We start from the raw sequence: 20,351 nt of genomic DNA on the forward strand, positions 1-20,351 counted from the left end.
TATCAAGTTTTTAAATGGCTTCAGATCATCAACTGTCCACAATGGACTACTAGAAAAACTTTTTGATCAAGCAAAGCTGAATGTAATAAACTTACTACAGCAAGTTACTACTATATTTACTACCTTGACAGAATCTTAGTAGTGTCTCAAAAGGAGGATGGTAGGAAATGGTATTCAGGGAGTTTATGGGTCTACACTCAAATGGTTTAAGGCGTGTCTATCAAAATGAAGAACTGATTGGAAATGGGCAAAGTCCATGACAGCAAAGCAAGAGTATTGAAGCAATCCTTGGTGAGCAAATTATTGTCCCAATAGCTGAGTTGTTCATTCAGGTAAGCAAACTGTTTGCCCAGATGAATTGATTTGCAAAAATTTCCTAAAGCAAACAGAGAAGTTTTTTTTATTGATTTTCCATCTTATCTTCCTGGGCAAAAATTTTATGGAGCAAACAGTTAAATTATGTTGACACAGGTGGACTCAGTTCTCAATCCTAGCAATTAGTTATATCAATGCAGGTGGTCTCAGTTCTTGTGCTTTTTGTTCAATATTTATAGAGGCCTTCCCTGTTTCAAAATTATTTCTAAAAATCAAATTTTCTTCTAATAATTTTATACATTCCTCTTTCTCTCCCTCTCCTCCTTCTCCTCTTCTTTTGTATTCTTAATTTAATTATTTGCTCCAACTGGAATTGATTATGATATAAGAAATGAAGTTGTTGTACAAACTTATTTTTTTACATGCCTAACCAATTGCACAACACCATTATTTATTAACCTACATTTTCTTTACTGAGATAAAATGCTACTTTTATCATATACTAAATTCCCATTATAAATAATTTTAACTTTGCCTTCACTTTTCCAATTTTTATACCTCATTTCTTTCTCATGCAAATTCCATGAACTAGCACATTTACAAAAATGTTAAATATAAGTGATGGTAATCAATTTTCTTATTTTTTCTCAACTTTAATACAAATTCTTATTTTCTCTCATAAAAGACATATGTATATATATACTATGTACATATAGATATGTTCACATGCTATATATATATACACACACACACACACACACATAAACATTTGTATACACATGCAAAATATACACCTAGAGAGAGCAATTGCCTTTATCTATACAATATAACATATTAAGGAAGTATATACCTTAGCAATCTTATCCAATATGAAAGTAGCCTTTGATCAAAATAATTCTAAGTATCAATAGATATAATCTTTTCTCTATATTTATAGTAAATTGTGCCTATTGGCTTATTAAGATTGAATCATCTTTCAACTGCTGATGTAAACTCTAATTGGTGGTTTTTTATTATCCTTTTAATTATTTGGAATCACACTAAAAAATACATAATTGCATAATTTTCATGAAGATAAAGTGATGGGATTGACTAAAAGAGCCCAACAAAGGAGGCAATTTATCTGCTCATGGATAGCTACTTGTAGCCTTACCTTCTGTTGGCGGAGCAAGTTGCTAATTATATTGACTGTTCAAGGTGAGGATATTGTCAGGGCCTTCAGAAAAACTCACTCCCCAAGTCCTCAAGTAGACTTGATACCTTCCTGATTGCTTCAAACTCTTCTAGAGACTGTGATTTGAATATCCCTGCTTATAATGTGCACATCCCATGCACATTTCTGGGTATTTCCTGAGAATCGCGGATAATGGAACCTCAATTTCTATTTCTATTTCTGAAGATATATATCAACTAGATATACTTTATATATTACATAATTTTGGACTATTTATTTTTGATCTACTTGAAATGCCATTGGCAAAAGAGACAAATTAAAATATCCTACTCCTGAAATGTTACTGAATATTTCCTTATAGTTTTTATTTCACGAATTTCATTGTTATATTTATTTATATATTGTTATATGTAACTGTAAAATTTTTATGAATTGAATCTTTTGTATTATAATGCACTTGCCTTGAATCAACCTTACCTCATTAATATCGTATCTCCTGCTTTTTTTGTTGTTGTTGCTCTATTCACTGCTAACTCCATCCATCTTTTTTTTTTTTTTTTTTTTTGAAGTTGATTCTCTTTATTATGCTTTTGTGTATCCTTATTTTTCTTTTTTTTTTTTTTTCTTTATTAACACTTTATTGCAGTAACATTGGTTTATAACATTGCAAAAATTTCAGGTGTACATCATTGTACTTCTATTTCTGCATGGACTACATCATGTTCACCACCAAAATACTAATTACAACCCATCACCACACACATGTACCGAATTATCCCTTTCACCCTCCACCCTCCCCCCTTCCCCTCTGGTAACCACCAATCCAATCTCTGTCCCTATGTGTTTGTTTATTGTTGTTATTATCTACTACTTAATGAAGGAAATCATACGGTATTTGGCCTTCTCCCTCTGACTTATTTCACTTTGCATTATACCCTCAATGTCCATCCATGTTGTCACAAATGGCTGGATTTCGTCGTTTCTTATGGCTGAGTAGTATTCCATTGTGTATATATACCACAGCTTCTTTATCCATTCGTCCCTTGATGGGCACTTAGGTTGCTTCCAAGTCTTGGCTATTGTGAATAAGGCTGCAATGAACACAGGGGTGCATGTACCTTTGCAAATTGGTGTTTTCAAGTTCTTTGGATAAATACCCAACAGTGGAATAGCTGGATCATATGGTAGTTCTATCGTTGATTTTTTGAGGAATCTCCATACTGTTTTCCATAGTGGCTGCACCAGTTTGCACTCCCACCAGCAGTGTATGAGAGTTCCCTTCTCTCCACATCCTCTCCAACACATGTTGTTTCCTGTCTTGTTAATTATAGCCATTCTGACAGGCGTGAGGTGATATCTCATTGTAGTTTTGATTTGCATTTCCCTGATAGTTAGTGATTTTGAACATCTTTTAATGTGTCTGTTGGCCATCTGTATATCTTCTTTGGAGAAATGTCTGTTCAGGTCTTTTGCCCATTTTTTAATTGGGTTGGTAGTTTTTTTGTTGTTGAGATGCATGAGTTCTTTATATATTTTGGAGATTAAGCCCTTATCAGATGTATGGTTTGCAAATATCTTCTCCCAATTGTTAGGTTGTCTTTTCGTTTTGTTGATGGTTTCCTTTGCTGTGCAGAAGCTTTTTAGTTTGATGTAGTCCCATTTGTTTATTTTTTCTATTGTTTCTCTTGCCCGGTCAGATATGGTGTTTGAAAAGATGTTGCTAAGACCGATGTGGAAGAGCGTACTGCCTATGTTTTCTTCTAGAACTTTCACAGTTTCAGGTCTTACATTCAAGTCTTTAATCCATTTGGAGTTAATTTTTGTGTATGGTGTAAGGTAAGGATCTACTTTCATTTTTTTGCATATGGCTATCCAGTTTTCCCAACACCATTTGTTGAAGAGACTTTCTTTTCCCCATTGTATGTTCTTGGCTCCTTTGTCAAAGATTAGCTGTCCATAGATGTGTGGGTTTATTTCTGGGCTTTCGATTCTATTCCATTGATCTGTGTGTCTGTTTTTGTGCCAGTACCATGCTGTTTTGGTTACTATAGCTTTGTAGTATATTTTAATATCAGGGAGTGTGATACCTCCAGCTTTGTTCTTTTTTCTCAGGATTCCTTTAGCTATTCGGGGTCTTTTGTTGTTCCATATGAATTTTAGGATTCTTTGTTCTATTTCTGTGAAAAATGTTGTTGGAACTTTGATAGGGATTGCATTGAATCTATAGATGGCTTTAGGAAGTATGGACATCTTAACTATGTTAATTCTTCCAATCCAAGAGCACGGAATATCTTTCCATTTCTTTGTGTCTTCTTCAATTTCTTTCAGAAATGTTTTATAGTTTTCGGTGTACAGATCTTTCACCTCTTTGGTTAAATTTATTCCTAGGTATTTTATTCTTTTTGTTGCAATTGTAAATGGGATGGTATTCTTAATTTCTCTTTCTGCTACTTCGTTGTTAGTGTACAGAAATGCAACTGATTTTTGTATGTTGATTTTGTATCCTGCAACTTTACCATATTCATTTATTACTTCTAAAAGTTTTCTGGTGGATTCTTTAGGGTTTTCTATATATAAAATCATGTCATCTGCAAATAGTGACAGTTTCACTTCTTCCTTTCCAATTTGGATCCCTTTTATTTCTTTCTCTTGCCTGATTGCTCTGGCTAGGACTTCCAATACTATGTTAAATAGGAGTGGTGACAGTGGGCATCCTTGTCTGGTTCCTGTTCTTAGAGGGATAGCTTTCAGTTTTTCACCATTGAGGATGATATTAGCTGTGGGTTTCTCATATATGGTCTTTATTATGTTGAGGTACTTTCCTTCTATACCCATTTTATTCAGAGTTTTTATCATAAATGGATGCTGTATCTTGTCAAATGCTTTCTCTGCATCTATTGAGATGATCATGTGATTTATGTTCTTCATTTTATTAATGTGGTGTATTACGTTGATTGATTTGCGAATGTTAAACCATCCCTGCATCCCTGGAATAAATCCCACTTGATCATGGTGAATAATCTTTTTAACGTATTGTTGTATGCGATTTGCTAGTATTTTGTTGAGGATTTTCGCATCGATGTTCATCAGTGATATTGGCCTGTAATTTTCTTTTTTTGTGTTGTCCTTGTCTGGTTTTGGTATCAGGGTAATGTCAGCTTCGTAGAATGAGTTAGGGAGCTTCCCCCTCCTCAATTTTTGGAAGAGTTTGAGAAGGATAGGTATTAAGTCTTCTTTGAATGTTTGGTAGAATTCACCAGGGAAGCCATCTGGTCCTGGACTTTTATTTTTGGGGAGGTTTTTGATTACTGTTTCGATCTCCTTACTGGTGATTGGTCTATTCAAATTCTCCACTTCTTCTTGATCCAGTTTTGGAAGGTTGTATGATTCTAAGAATTTATCCATTTCTTCCAGATTGTCGAATTGGTTGGCATATAGTTTTTCATAGTATTCTCTTATAATCTTTTGTATTTCTGAGGTGTCTGTTGTAACCTCTCCTCTTTCTTTTCTGATTTTACTTATTTGTGCCTTCTCTCTTTTTTTCTTGGTGAGTCTAGCTAAAGGTTTGTCTATTTTGTTGATCTTTTCAAAGAACCAGCTCTTGGTTTTATTAATTTTTTCTATTGTTTTTGGTCTCTATTTCATTTATTTCTGCTCTGATTTTTATTATTTCCCTTCTTCTACTGTTTTTGGGCTTTGTTTGTTCTTCTTTTTCCAGTTCCTTTAGGTGCATTGTTAGATTGTTTATTTGAGATTTTTCTTGTTTGTTGAGATAGGCCTGTATCGCTATAAACTTCCCTCTTAGAACCGCTTTTGCTGTATCCCATAAATTCTGGCATGTCGTATTTTCATTTTCATTTGTCTCCAGGTATTTTTTGATTTCTTCTTTGATTTCTTCGTTAACCCAGTTGTTGTTCAGTAGCATTTTGTTTAATCTCCATGTATTTGTGGCTTTTCTGATTTTCTTCCTATAGTTGATTTCTAGTTTCATACCGTTGTGGTCAGAAAAGATGCTTGGTATTATTTCAATCTTCTTAAATTTATGGAGACTTGTTTTGTGGCCTAATATGTGAGCAATCTTGGAGAATGTTCCATGTGCATTTGAAAAGAACATGTATTCTTCGGTTTTTGGATGGAATGCTCTGTATATATCTACTAGGTCCATCTGTTCTAAGGTGTCGTTTAAGGCCAATGTTTCCTTATTGATCTTCTGTTTGGATGATCTATCTGTTGGTGTAAGTGGAGTGTTAAAGTCCCCTACTATTATTGTGTTACTGTCTATTTCTGTTTTTATGTCTGTTAATAATTGCTTTATATATTTAGGTGCACCTACATTGGGTGCGTAGATATTTACAAGTGTTATATCCTCTTGTTGGATTGTTCCCTTGATCATTATGTAATGCCCTTCTTTGTCTCGTTTTACAGTTTTTGTTTTAAAGTCTATTTTGTCTGATATGAGTACTGCTACCCCAGCTTTCTTTTCATTGCCATTTGCGTGGAGTATCTTTTTCCATCCCTTCACTTTCAGTTTGTGAGTGTCTTTAGGTCTGAAGTGTGTCTCTTGTATGCAGCATATATATGGGTCTTGTTTTTATCCAGTCAGCCACCCTATGCCTTTTAATTGGGGCATTTAGTCCATTGACGTTTAAAGTAGCTATTGATAAGTATGTACTTACTGCCATTTTTAACTTTTTTATTTTTTTTCCTCAGTGTTTAAGTAGTCCTTCTCTGTTCCTTACTTCTTCTATACAGAATTGATGGTCACTTTAGTTTGACCTCTGTCTGAAAGCTGTACTCTTTAACTACCCTCCTCCCTCCTTTTATGTTTTTGATATCATATCTAACCTCTTTTTTGTGCATTTGTATCTATTACGTTCTAATCGTGGAAATAGATAATTTTTCCTATTTGTGGTCTTCTCTTTTCCCCTTAAATCAGTCCCTTTAACATTTCTTGTAACACTGGTTTCTTGGTGACAAACTCCTTTAATTTTTGCTTATCTGGGAAAATTTTGATCTCTCCTTCCATTTTGAACGATAACCTTGCCAGGTAGAGTATTCTTGGCTGTAAGTTTTTTCCTTTTAGCACTTTAAATATATAGTGCCATTCTCTTCTAGCCTGTAAGGTTTCTGCTGAGAAGTCAGCTGATAGCCTTATGGGGTTTCCTTTGTATGTAACTTGACATTCTCTTGCGGCTTTTAGGATTCTCTCTTTATCTTTAATTCTGGACATTTTGATTATGATGTGTCTTGGTGTGGGCCTCTTTGGGTTTATCTTGTTTGGGGCTCTCTGTGCCTCCTGTACCTGGATGTCTGTTTCCTTCCTTAGGTTAGGGAAGTTTTCATCTATTATTTCTTGAAATAGATTCTCTGCCCCTTGTCTCGCTCTTCTCCTTCCGGGACACCTATAACACGGATGTTAGTGCGCTTGATGTTGTCCCAGAGGTCCCTTAGACTGTCCTCACTCTTTTTAATTCTTTTCTCTTTTACCTGTTCAGCTTGGGTAATTTCTTCTAGTCTTTCTTCCAGCTCACTGATCCGTTCTTCTGTATCCTCTACTCTGCTTTTGAGTCCCTCTAATGAGTTTTTCATTTCCAGTATTGTATTCTTCATTTCTGATTGGTTCTTTTATATCTTCCATTTCTTTGTTGACATTCTCACTGAGTTCATCTATTCTTCTCCCCAGATCAGTGAGCATCCTTAACACTCTTAGTTTGAACTCTCTGTCAGGTAGGTTGCTCATTTCTGTTTCACTTAGTTCCTTTTCTGGGGTTTTGTCCTGTTCCCTTACTTGGAATGTATTCTTTTGCCTCCTCATTTTGCCTCTTTCCCTGTGCTTGTGTCTACGTATTAGGTAGGTCAGCTACGTCTCCTGCTCTTGGATAGGTGACCTTATGTAAGTCATGCCTTAGGAGGCTTCCAGTGTGCTTCCCTCAGTTCTCAATGTTCCAGGGGTGGCCCCTATGTGGGCTACGTGTGTCCTTCTATTGTGGCCTGTTAGCTCTCCCTATAGGCACCCAGGGAGGCTGAGTTATGCTCCTGGCCAGCTGTTGTAATGCTCAGCTGCTTGTAGTTGTTGTGGGCCCTTCAGTCTCTTTATCAGGTGTGGGGAGCCCCAGCACAGTTGGCTGTAAGTTCTAATACCACATTTGTGTTGCAGTATTTCTTTTAAGTGAGTAGGCCCCCAGTGTGGCAGGTTGTTAGGCTCAGGGCCTTAGAATTGCTGTAAACCTCTAGCCTATTAGGTCTCTTGTCAGCTCTCTGAGGATTGCAGCTGGGTGGGGTTGGCCTCAGGCACAGGAGCACCCAATTGTTTCAGGCTTTGGAAGGTGGGGCAAACCTCCTATGTGGGTCTTTGAGAAGCACAAGTCTTCTGAAGCTGACAAGCCCTGCCGCCCAGAGGTCCACACACACAGTCAACACAGTCCTGCCCCGTGTGAGCGCCCCGACCTCCCCAAGCGGACCCAGTCTCTCCACGGCGGGAGCCCCACACACTCCGCCACCACCCCACACTCTCCACCCGCTCCTTGTGCACACCCTGCCCCGCTCAAGTCAGCTCAGTTGCCAGGCTGCAGAAAATCCAGTCACCAATCTATGCAGGCCCACACGTTGCCTGAGGGCTTGTTGTTAGGTGGGGCCAGTCTCTAGGGTGGGCTGCCTGCCTTGGCTGAGCTGGATTAAATCGGTGCTCTAGCGGGTGGGGCAGACCCTGGGCTAGCAGGTCTCAGGGAAAACTCCAATGGCGTCTGTGTCAGCACGCTCACACCAGGCCACAACAATGGCCGCCGCCAATGTCCCAGTCCCTGGAGAGGTCTCACCCCTCACCGAGATGCACTCAGGGCCTATTAGGTGAGTCTCTTATCACCAAAGCAGTGTGCACCTTTCTTTCTGGTGATTTTAGGATGCTTTCTGGAACGGGTGAGTTTGTGCGCGGGCCCTTTAAGAGCCAGTTTTAGTTTCTTTGTGAACTGGGTTTTCTGGGGTACTCCCCAATGCTTCAGTAGCAGGCAAAGTCAGATATTATGCCACTGGTGTCGATTGTGCTGGGTCCACAAAATGCCCACAGCGGGGGCGCTCCCCGGCTCAGGGCCCCGCGGCTCCAGGGAGGCTGCGTACCTGTGAGCTGCTCCCGGCGGCCGTGACGCTGGCGGCTTGTGAAGGCGGCGTCTTTTCTCTCCAGAAGGGAGTCTCTGCCTCTTCCACCCCAGTTAGGATTGTCCGTTGTTGCAGGAGTTCCTCTTATCCAGTTTTCAGTTCTGTCTCAGGGGTAATTTTTCCACGAGTAGTTGTAAAATGGCTGTGTCTGCGGGAGGAGGTGAGTTCAGAGTCTGCCTACGCCGCCATCTTGACTCCGCCCTCTCCATCCATCTTTTTAATTTCTACTTTCTCTATACTGTGTTAACACATTTTATAGATAATATCTATTTGATTTTACTTTGTCATCCAGATTTTTTTTTTAGTTCTTTACACTAATTTACTTTAAAAAATTAATATATACATTCATTGCTTGATTTGTCAGTTTTAAAAAACCTCTTTTGACTCAGCTATAAAACAAGAGGAAATCATCAGTTATAATACCTCTCCCTTCTCTCCCACTTATATTATTGACATTTGATAGTAGTGATGATTTTTTCTGTATTGACAGACTTTATGATATTTGTAACTAAAGTCTATTGGAAGCTATAATTTCCACAACTGGATTAATTTTCATACAGCAATTAAATGAAAAAAAATAAATAAATGAACACAATGATCATTGCCAATCTTGCACCCTAATGTCTATATTTACTACTGTGTTGACCAAGTTGTCCTCTAGACATTTCTTCCACAGAGCTCATGAGGAATACATTCTTTGTGTTCTTCTGTATTTGAAATTGTGTATCAGGATGAAATTTTGACAGTATAAAATACCCAGGTTCCTCTTTGCTTGAAAATTGAAAAGAGTTGGAATATGTGAGGTTTTCTGTTCTTTACCCACTATAGGCATCTTTATCCTTTTTCCTCAAAGCCTGAAGGATTATTCTTTAACTGTGAACTCAAAGAAGTATAGTAGGCATTGTCGCACAGTTTTATTTTAGACGTAGTTTGCCCATTCAATCTACACATTAAAGCTTTTCTTATCAATTTATACATTAAAGATTTTTTTATTGTTCTAGGAAAATCTTTGAATTATATCTTGAAATTTTTGTTTCCTTTGGTTCTTTTATTCAAGGATACCAATTATATGTATTTTGGATCTGCTTTGGGTGTCTTATTTATCAGTCAGTTCTCCCTAATTCCTTTAATTCTATTCATTGTCTTTCTACTTTAATTCTATTTTAGTCTATTTTCCAGTCTGACCTTCCCCTCCCTTCCCAGCAGAGTCTATCCCTTTGATGTTTTCTGTATGGACTCATTTCTCTGAAGGTTTTATTTTCTCTTCTTCTTGTCTCTTGAGCTCTATAGTTTCTTTTATGTATATATGTATGTATTTATCCAATATCTTTCACATTCTCTTATATCCCTGCTTTGAGCTCCTACTTTATATTTTCCATATAGTTTGGTCAAAATTTTGCATCTTCTCCAAGGTGATATTTTTCTGCTATGTTTTCCTTATTTGCCATTTTCGTTTTTTCTGTTCCTTATTTTTTAACTTGCAGAATATTTGTGGACGCTGTGTTGAATATTTTAAAGTATTAATTATCTTTGAGTGAGGTGAATTCCGCCCATACCACCATCTCTTGGTAGGAGGTTTCTGTGGCATAAGAATGAGAACAGTTTACAGGCTACCAGGATATCTCCCTGGTTCATGAAGAAATTTTTTTGTGTGTGTGTGAGAAAGATAAGCCCTGAGCTAACATCTGATGCCAATCCTCCTCTTTTTTATGAGGAAGCTTGGCCCTGAGCTAACATCTGTGTCCATCTTCCTCTACTTTATATGGGATGCCGCCACAGCATGGCTCGACAAGCAGTGCATTGGTGCGCACCCGGGATCCGAACCAGCGAACCTCAGGCTGCCGCAGTGGAGCACGCACACTTAACCACTTGCACCATCAGGCTGGCCCCCATGAAGAAATTTTTTATACCATAAGGTTTCAAGTTTATGTGTGTGTATGTGCATATGATTTACACAAGCACACATGCACATATACAACAGAGAGAGAAATATACAAAAATAGAGAAGAATTATTTAGCTTTTACTTCTCCCAGCTGAGAGAAAGCAGCAGTGGCAGGGCTGCTTGCAGCATGTTTGTGTGTTTTCTTCTTCAGCCTCATCTCCTTAGTTCTCTGTGATGCTAAACAACATCTAGAAAAGTTCCCACAGCTCATCCTACCATTCTAGAAATGCAGTGTTGGTGATATTTTATCCCTCAGGGTGACCACCTACATTGGAGAGTTCTCTATGCCAGCATTATCTGATGGTGCAGCTGTAGGTTTCTTTTCTTAGCATTTTCTTACATCATATTATTATTGTCACTGGATTTAGTAGGCATTTTTCATGTTTTTTTTTAGGGTTACTGACAGTTTCTAGCTTCACCAAAGATGGAGCTGTATTTCTCGTCTTTTTCTTACAATTCTCATTGTTTTGGAATGATTTCGGAGAGGAGAGGCAAAGACAATAGAGATGTCATTATTATGCCATTGTAAACCACAAGTCAGTTGCTAAAATTTTATATTGTTGTTACCTTCTATGTCCATTGTCAATTGTGGACTTAATCAGTCTTTGGTCCATTGAGGATTAATGTGGGGAGAAGTCTGAGACAAAGCTATTGGGTCAAACAAATGTCTTCAGGATACTTGGGGTATGCCTTTATCAGGAGACTCCTGATAACCTGGTTCCAGTATAACACTTGTCCTGCCAATATAGAGGTCATAGCTTCAGTTTAAAATCAGAATACTATGACTCTAAAATAATAGACATAGGAAACATTTCATGTTAGACAATGAAAGCCACTGGGAGGAGAGTGATGAAGCTTGGGGAAACAAACTAGCTTGGGTTGAGAGAAAGGTGTTTTGCAGAGGAAGAATTGCTAAAGAAAGTAATGCATGCATTGGATCTTAAAGGATGGCTGAGTATCTACCAGGCAGACGTAGACTGAAATTAGAAGGAACAATGGGTGAAAGGCAAGGAGAACTGAGAAAGCGTAATGGATTAGTGTTCCATTGCTGCAGAACAAATTACCACACACTTAGCAGCTCAAAAAAACACCCATATATTATCTCACAGTTGTGTAGGTCAGAATTCTGGGTATATTTCCACTGAGCTGTCTGCTTAGTCTCTCACAAAGCAGCAATCAAAATGTCAGCCTGACTGGGGTTCTTATCTGGAGTTTTGAGTCTGTTTCCAAGCTTATTCAGGTTGTTGACTGAATTCAGTTCCTTGTGATTATAGGACTGATGTCCCTTGTGGCCAGGAGGGCATCTGCTGTAGCTTTGAATACCTCTTACTTCTTCCATCTCTGACTTCCACATCTTCTTTTAAAACGGCTCACCTGATTGAGTCAGGCCCACTCACACTCAAAGGGAGGCATTATACAAAGCGTGCACACCAGAAGGTAGGGATATTGTGAACCATCTTAGAATTCTGCCTATTGGTTTTCTTCCAAAAAACATGGTTTTTTGGAAGAGACTGGAGATCTTGGGTATGATTATTTTACAGACTGGAAGGAGACAAGTTGGATTAGCAGGTAAAGGCCTGATGTCTACCATACAATGCAGTGTGAATTTGCCTTTGTAGGCACTACAGTAGAGTGCTATACTACACTACTATAGTATAGTACTATATACTACATGCTATACTATACTACTATAGTATAGTACTACAAACTATATTATACTACTATAGTAGGGCACTGTAGACAGATTTTAAGCAGCTAGGATCTTTTCTGCTTTAGCAGCAGTGTGGAAGATGAATTGATGGAGTATAAACTATAGAAAAAGATATTTTGATAGAGAATATTAAAGTATTTCTGGAAAGAGCTAATAAACTAAAGCTGTGATAGTAAATGAGAAGAGAGATGTTTACCTTTAGATATTAAGGATATAAATTTGATATATTGAATGTATTCATCATATATTTTTACATATTTATTCAGTATCTACTATGTGCCAAACAACATTCTAGACATTGGGTCAGAAGTGAATATAAAATAGACAACGTTCTTTGTCTTAAAATGCAGGGAGACAGACAAAAAAAGGAAATGCATAAATAAGCATGATAATTTCAAATTTTGTTGCCTGCATTAAGACAACTGGACAGAGTAATGAACTAGAAAACATATCAATTAAGCTACTTTGGTCTACAGTTAACATGAGACCCAACTTTAAATGGCTTAAGTAGCAGGGAGATTTATTATCTCATATAAATGAACACTAGAGTTAGTGTAGTGTGAGTAGTTGGCAGGGTCAGTTCCTGTAGTCCTTGAAGGTCCTAGTGAGGAGCCTGCACTAGGCACAGTGACACGTTATTTCAGAGGATGAAGCATGGCAGTAGCGGGATAGGATTTACTTTCTTTCTAATCACTAGGGTGTGAGGGAATGAATCACCCAGAGCACTTAAGTGAGAAAGGGGAGTCCATCAGCAGTTTATTCAGTTGTCCCAGTGATGCTTTGGAGATGAGTAAAATGAATAGATTTAAGAATAAAACTAGTAGGTTTTGCTGATGAATTGGTGAGAGGTGAGGAAAAGAAAGAAAAAAAGATACTGGATCCCTCCTATGTTTAAGGGGCTGAACAACTGTCCAAACGTGGGATGGTGTGACTGACTAACAGAGGAACAAAATGAATAGAAAGTTAAAAACAGATTTTTTTAAAGAAAATTAATATTGGAGAAAGATATCAAGGTATCAGTTGATAGAAATAACAAACATGCTAACTACTGCATGTAAATCGAACCAGGCACCATGACAAAAAACACACAAGGCTCTAGGTTATCGCAAATCTGAACTACAACTTTTAAAAAACCAATCCAAGAACAAACTCTGATGAACATTCAAGATAAACCCCAACAACTTGTAAGGGTAGTTTAAGACTAAAAAGTATCAAAAAAGTCCAGAACATTTTAGGGAGGTTGTTAGTGCCATACGCTATAAAACTGTAGGCAAGAATTTCACCAAAGTTATCAAATAGAAGAGGCCATTTGTGTTGGAAATATTTATGAAATCACTGCCTGGAAAGGAAATTAGAGAAGTTCTTAGTTCCATCCAGCCCACCACGCTCCTTCACAAGCACACTATTACATATTCATGCATTATGCCCATTACTTTAAGATTACCAAGAAAGAGCAAATCAGATTGTACTTTATATTCTTGACAAGTTAACTGAAAACTGAAGAATATATCAACTACTACCTTTAGGAATTTGTTGGCTAAAAGAAGGAAAATTTGCTAAAAGCTTATTTTTCCTGTTAGTAGCTGACTTGCAAAAATTAAGAGTAACCACATAGTGGAAAATGTACTTTTCAGTTACCAATACTGTGGCAATATCTGCTAGTTATTCAGATTTAAAAGAATATCTATGAAATAATTTTTGCAAGCCCAATTTTACTAACTAAAGTTAAAAAAATAAAAATACCATAAATGTCATGCTCATAGAGATGTACAATAGCTGTTTATAAAATTGAAACAACTAAGATATTTCAGGATCTTGTTCTATGATATCACAATGTTCTGTTTGAGGGATAAAAAATATGACATCATTCATTCATTCAGTGAATATTTATTGACTGCTTACATTCTACAGACTCTATTCTGGGTACCGAACAAACATAAAATTCTAGTTCTCATAGAGTTCATATTCTAGTGGTGTAGGAACAAAAAATAAACAAACTCACAAAGAAAAAAATAGACAAAAAAGAAAAATACCCAATATAATCTCTATGTAGGAATTAAAGTAGGCTGATGTGGTGGGGAGTAAATGCCTGGCTACTTTCATTTAGGTCCTCAGGGAAGGTCTCTGGCCTAAGTCCATAAGGAAAAGCAAACGCCAGCCATGGGGGGATCTGAATAAAAGTATTCCAGGCAGAGTGAACAGCCTATGCAGGACTCAAGGCAGGAAAATACTTCATGCATTTGAAGATCTAAAAGAAGGCGATTATGGTTGGAATGTTGTGGATGATACAAACTGTATTAGTTTCCTAGGGCTGCCATAACAAATCACCACTAACTGATGGCTTAAAGCAAAAGAAACTTACTCTCTCACAGTTCTGGAGACTAGAAGTCTGAAATCCAGACATCAGTCGGGTCATGTTCTCCCTGAAGGCTCCAGGGAAGAATCTTTTCTTGCCTTTTCGTAGCTTGTCATGGTTGCAGGCAATGCTTGGCATTCTTTGGCTCCAGCAGTATCACTCCAATTTCTGCCTCCATCTTCACATGGCCGTCTCCTCTCTGTGTGTGTCTGTGTCCCTGCATCCAAATCTGCCTCTGCTTAAAAGAATACCAGTCATTAGATTTAGGGGCGACCTAGTCCACTATGACCATATTCTAACTTGATTATGTCTACAAAGGTCCTATTTTCAAATAAGGTCACATTCTCAAGTACCAGGGGTTAGAACTTCCACTTACCTTTTCGGGGAACACAATTCAACCAACACCAGAAACAAAAAAATCTGTTAGGAGCTAAATATGAAAATATGACATCGACTAGGTGAGTGGAAACATATTCACAGTTTTCTCTTGTGAAAATGTAAAACATATTTTTTTCTCTAAGTAAAAAAAGTGACCACAGAGTAATATTGTAACTGCCATCTCATGGGGGCTTACTCCTATTACAGGAGGTTATGCTCCCTACAACTCTTTTGGTAACTTACATCTCTAATCGATCATATTTAAAAACATGCATATTCACTGTTTTGCGTATTATTAAAGGCAAGTCAAAGACAAGGAGACAATCAGTTATATGAAACTCTTGCCAATGAAGAGAAAATATTCATTCCTGTTCCTCAAGGGAGGTACATTTTTTCCCTAGAACTCTGCTAGGTAAGCAGCTTCTCACTTGGCGGTACTTGGAGTGGATTTACACCCTCCTGTTGAGGATTATATTCCACAGCAAGGTTCAAAGGTTGTTTCAGAGAGCAAGTCAAAAACCCAAGCGAAGAAATCTACTATTTAGTTAGTTAAGGTCACGTGATGCAACCCTACTTAAATCAATGCTTCTAATCTTTTTCTGCCTTCACATCATTCACATTTACAAGGCAGTACTGTAAGTAAGATCTCTCCTTAGAACATATGATTCTCAACTGGGAGGAAGATAAAGAACTTGGTGTGGGGTAGGGTGGAGTGGGGAGAGAGAGATTTATAATTTCCAGGGAGATTTAAATAAAGAAAACCTTTTCTCCATCCTTGCTTTGATAAGTCACCTTTTAACAATTAAAAATCAGTGATTTAAAATAACTAGTGTATCCTTCTATCTCACTTAGGGGTATCTACATAAAAACCATAATAATAGTGACTAACAAGATTTAGTGCTCACCATGTGTCAGGCATTGTACTAAGTGTTTAAGTACTTAACTTTTTTAATCCTCAAACCAACCCTTGATGAGAAAACTGAGGCACAAAGAGGTGAAGTGGCTTTGTTAAGGTCACACAGCTAAAAGTGACAGATTCAAAATCAGGCACAGGTACCAGAGATTGTGATGTTAACCACTATATTATTCTGCTTGTGATTGCACAGAGATCTACAATGATTAAAAAACATAAATACATAACCACAGTAAAAACACATCATCATTCAATTGCTCATTCATGAATGCTTTCATATTTAGTCCATTTCTTTTTGGTGAGATCAGGAGAATCCAATCCTATATTCTTGTGAGTATTCAACAAGCCCTTGAAGTTTCTACAGCTCTGATTTGGATGCTGTGAGCTAAGCCCACACTTCTGGGTTTACTGATCACTTTCAAGAAGTCTTGCCTCAAACTGGGTTCTCATCCTTCAAGTGGCAACACTTACTTATTGTTCACTCGAACAACTTTACTGATTAACAGTATCTTGATTTGGAAGTCCAGTAGATCAGGAAAACATCAACCATAACAATAAAAACAACACTAGGAGCCACCCACTTCCTCCTTTGTGTCTAGACTTGCATCAAAAGCTGTCTGGGATACAGTGATTAAATTCATAGGCCCTGTTCTATGGCATTGTAGAGGGTCCTGTACCTCTTTGTGACAGTTTCCTCATTTATAAAAAACCACAGGAGGACAGTGAGAAATAAATTTTAAAATATGAATATATAAACACTTGGCAGAGTGCCTGGCATATGTAAATAATCAATAAATGGCATATGTCAGTTTTATTAACCTACATATCTATCAGAAACAGGTTTTTGGCTAATTAATAATTTTATAGAGTGCCTACTCTTAAGGTACTCATTAACAGAAAATAGAAGGTGCTTGAATATAAACATCAGTTATTGAAAATAATTATTTATTCTTATAAATTTATTATTTCACTTTTTTGCACTTTTTTAGCTCATTTATAGGTGCAGAACTTTTATATAACACATACACACACTGTGTATAAACACACACACACACACACACACACACTGAATATGCAGGTAGACTTATTTTGACATAGTTTGCTTTCTTTTTTATACCTAATTACTTATGGTGCTCCTTCCTAAGTCCTAGAAATTTATCTTGTTTTTTCCCTGCCTACTGAAATTTAACTGTACTTCATTATTCTCTTTCAGAACAAAACTCTCTGCTTTCAAAGCTGTTACTTACCAAGTCTGATGATAATGTCCCTGTTAATAGTGTGATGGCAAAGTGTTCCAGCACCTATTTCTAGATTCAGATAATACATAACAGTCCCCAAAATATACAGCATGTTCCTGCTAAACTCCCGAAGACAATGATTTCATGTCTGCTGTCATTTCCACAAGAGTGATTTCAATAGCGGGAATTTAAAGCCAGCAAAAAGAGGAAACCCACAAGGAAACCCAACAAGGTGGGATGCAAAAGGCAATTTGAGGATTCTCAAGGATTCTCCAGTTTCGTCTTTATAATTTCTTTCAATTTAGCAATGATCATATATTTACACTAATTCAATAAAGTTACTTCATACTCACTTCAGGCATTGCTAATATAAAAAGTTTTAGGATTTTTAGCAAAAAATGACAGAGGTGTTTTTAATCACACAGAAAAAGAAAATTACATGAACAGCATTTATTATGTACCCATTCAAACACTCATTCCTTTGAAACAATATCCTATGAGTGCCAGAATGTTCAAGGCACCATTAGTTACTATGTGCTCCAGAATACATATGCTCTGTGGGCAAGAAGCTTACAGTCCAATTGAAAAACTAAAAGCAAAAAATGAGAGTAATGATACATATGGGCAAACATTAAATTATTTGATTCACATTACAAGGACTCCGGATGGCTACCAATGTCTTAAGTTTGACTTATTCAAATCCCAATCCCATCACATGCTTCTCAAAAGATCATTGTACCTGTATCCTATACTTCCGCTCTTCCATTTGGGTTCCTCCCAAGCGTTTTGCCTTTTTGCCTTCTATCCTTCTAACACCAACTTGACCACCAAAACACTCCTAAATTCTACCTCTGCCATTTTGATTTTCCCTTTTTCTGATCTTTGCGATATTTTCAATTGAATCTCAAAAATCCACCGGCACTCTTTCACAACTCGGCAGTTATTTTATGTATTAGTCTTGCTTCTTCAAATAGATGCAAACTCCTTGAAGGCAGGAACCACGTCTCTGTTTTTTGAAATATAACTAAGAACATCTTACCAAGTATGTGCACACAATAAAATTTTGATAAACACGTTAATTGAAAAGATCAAAGAGCAGCATTTCTTTTAGTATTTACTTTTTTCCATACAACCGTTAAGCATTATTAACTTTAAGAGTCCTCTGCTTCAATATTTTATTTTTCATGTTAGTAGTGCCCAAAATTCACTCAAAATATTAAGGCTAGATATTTTGGATTCCTATGAATTATTTCTCAAGTAAATTATATTGCTATTGTTATTTGACTAAATGATATAAAATATATATAGCCTGAAGAATATGAGCATAAATAAAGATGACTCACATCCACAAGAATAAACATGATTCAGTTGATAACCAAGTGGTACCCTAGTACCCACAGGTAATACTGATGGTCACGAAGCAACATTCATGATATGTCACACTTCAATGAAAATGATTGCAATCAGAATAACATGCAATTTAGTTGGCTCTGATCAGATGATGACTATGACTGACTAAATCTCAACAGATTTCAGTAGACGGCCTTAGACAAAGGTTGCCACCACCAACATTTTCACATATAACTAGAACATATTCATGTTGTGTAATATTTTCATTCTATGGCTTTTATTCACAAATGGTATTTTAATAGACGACTATTCCATTAGTAAACAGACTAGTCTTGCTGACACATATTTCCTTTTAAAATATACTTTGGCTGAATTCTAACAAAACCATTTTGAATGCAAAAGGGATGCTTTTCAAGCCAGATGGTTTATCTAATAGGAATGTTTTCTGATTAGAGAAACAGCAGTAGACTCATGATCACAGCAGGTGCCAAACTGGTCCTATAGTTTACATGAATTTGCAACTGAAAAAGTCATGAACTAAAGGGAATCTATTTTATAATGTGCCACAGTCTATTCTGAGAGAAAGAGGGAATGTAATAGATGCTACCGTATCAGACGGAGTTCATATATCATTTCTTGCTATGATGTAGCCATTATTGCATTTGTATAACAAAATTTATCTCTATACTAAATTTCTTGAGTATTTTGTGATTATTAATAACATTTCAAAATCATAAAAACTTTCAGAGGATTCTATGATGGAATAATAATCCAAAGTATATTTTTTATCAAAATAATTTGGAATCTTTTAAATTAAAAATATATCATTGTTTTTCTTTCTCATTGTCCTTATTTCTTGTACCTGTATTTTCCCTTTGTTTCAAGAAACAATTTTTCCAGGTACTGGTAATTAGAGAAGCAGAATATTATTGGTATGATAGGCCCAGCTACGCCTAAGTGTGCATAAAAGTGAACCTCCTAGGTCCTGCAGAGATGGCGTGGAGATGAAGCTTCCTGAAAAATGGAATTACTGCCTTTTAAAATAGTGCAAGTTTTTTCTGAGTGCAAACATGACTATCGGGACACAAAAGCCAGTGAGCCCACAGGTCCACTCTCTGACTCAGCAGCATCTCATTCCCAATGGTTTGCCAAGACCATCAAACCCTGAAGCACCTCCCTGAGGTAATATACTGCCTCCTATACCTCATTAGTACCTAGTGCTAGTACCTATACCTTCTATACATATACCTCCATTAGTAAACAGACTAGTCTTGCTGACACATATTGCTGACACAAATAATGAGGTGGTATAGGTATAGGTACTAATGAGGTATAGGAGGCAAAGTGTGTTGTCATATCCACCCACCTACTATCTTACCTCATTTTCATCAGGTGCTCTGTTTATTTGCTGCTTTGGAAGAAAATTAAAGTAAAAGTAACCTAGAATTGACTCCAAGTTATCATTCTCAGTCATCCTCACCCGAGAAAATTCCATGGTCTGCTCTAGAACAGTTAGTTAAACAGTAGAGACTCTTGGTACCTGGAAAATGTTCAAATCAGAGATGTATTATCCAGAAGAATCATAATTTCCTAGTTGTTTTAGTAATTATATAATCTTATAAATATAATTATCTAAATTAATCCTCTCTAGAGGTGTTAAGTAAGCATCAAAATATGTCTAAGTTAAAATTGGAGATCCCATTTTTTGATGAAATATAATGGCTTGGCCAGTTTTTTTCATACATGGATTTGGTATTATAGTAATAAGAATTTTACTATGATTCATTGTTATAAGAATCTTTACTACAGCAAATTCCTGTA

The 20,351-nt window shown here is 36.8% G+C and overlaps 1 protein-coding gene across 7 annotated transcripts in view; it reads left to right on the forward strand.

Annotated features, from left to right (window-relative positions):
- Positions 1-8,176: 8,176 nt before the first annotated feature.
- LOC147915212 (uncharacterized) overlaps positions 8,177-20,351 on the forward strand; it is a 105,712-nt gene continuing 93,537 nt past the window's right edge. For 4 of the 7 annotated variants that reach the window (XR_015554509.1, XM_087440081.1, XM_087440082.1 and 1 more), the window contains exon 1: positions 8,211-8,335. Coding sequence is in view for 4 of the 7 variants with exons in the window: in XM_087440081.1 (XP_087296207.1) it covers positions 8,226-8,335 (110 nt within the window). In the remaining 3 variants the exon portion in view is untranslated. Of the gene's footprint in view, positions 8,336-20,351 lie in introns of all 7 variants that reach the window. The other 3 variants (XR_015554508.1, XM_087440080.1, XR_015554510.1) reach the window with 2 other exon arrangements.

The sequence above is a fragment of the Ceratotherium simum genome, chromosome 15 (assembly GCF_057802395.1).
Source record: "Ceratotherium simum simum isolate JZ-2026a chromosome 15, ASM5780239v1, whole genome shotgun sequence".
In the NCBI taxonomy this organism is placed as follows: Eukaryota; Metazoa; Chordata; class Mammalia; order Perissodactyla; family Rhinocerotidae; genus Ceratotherium; species Ceratotherium simum.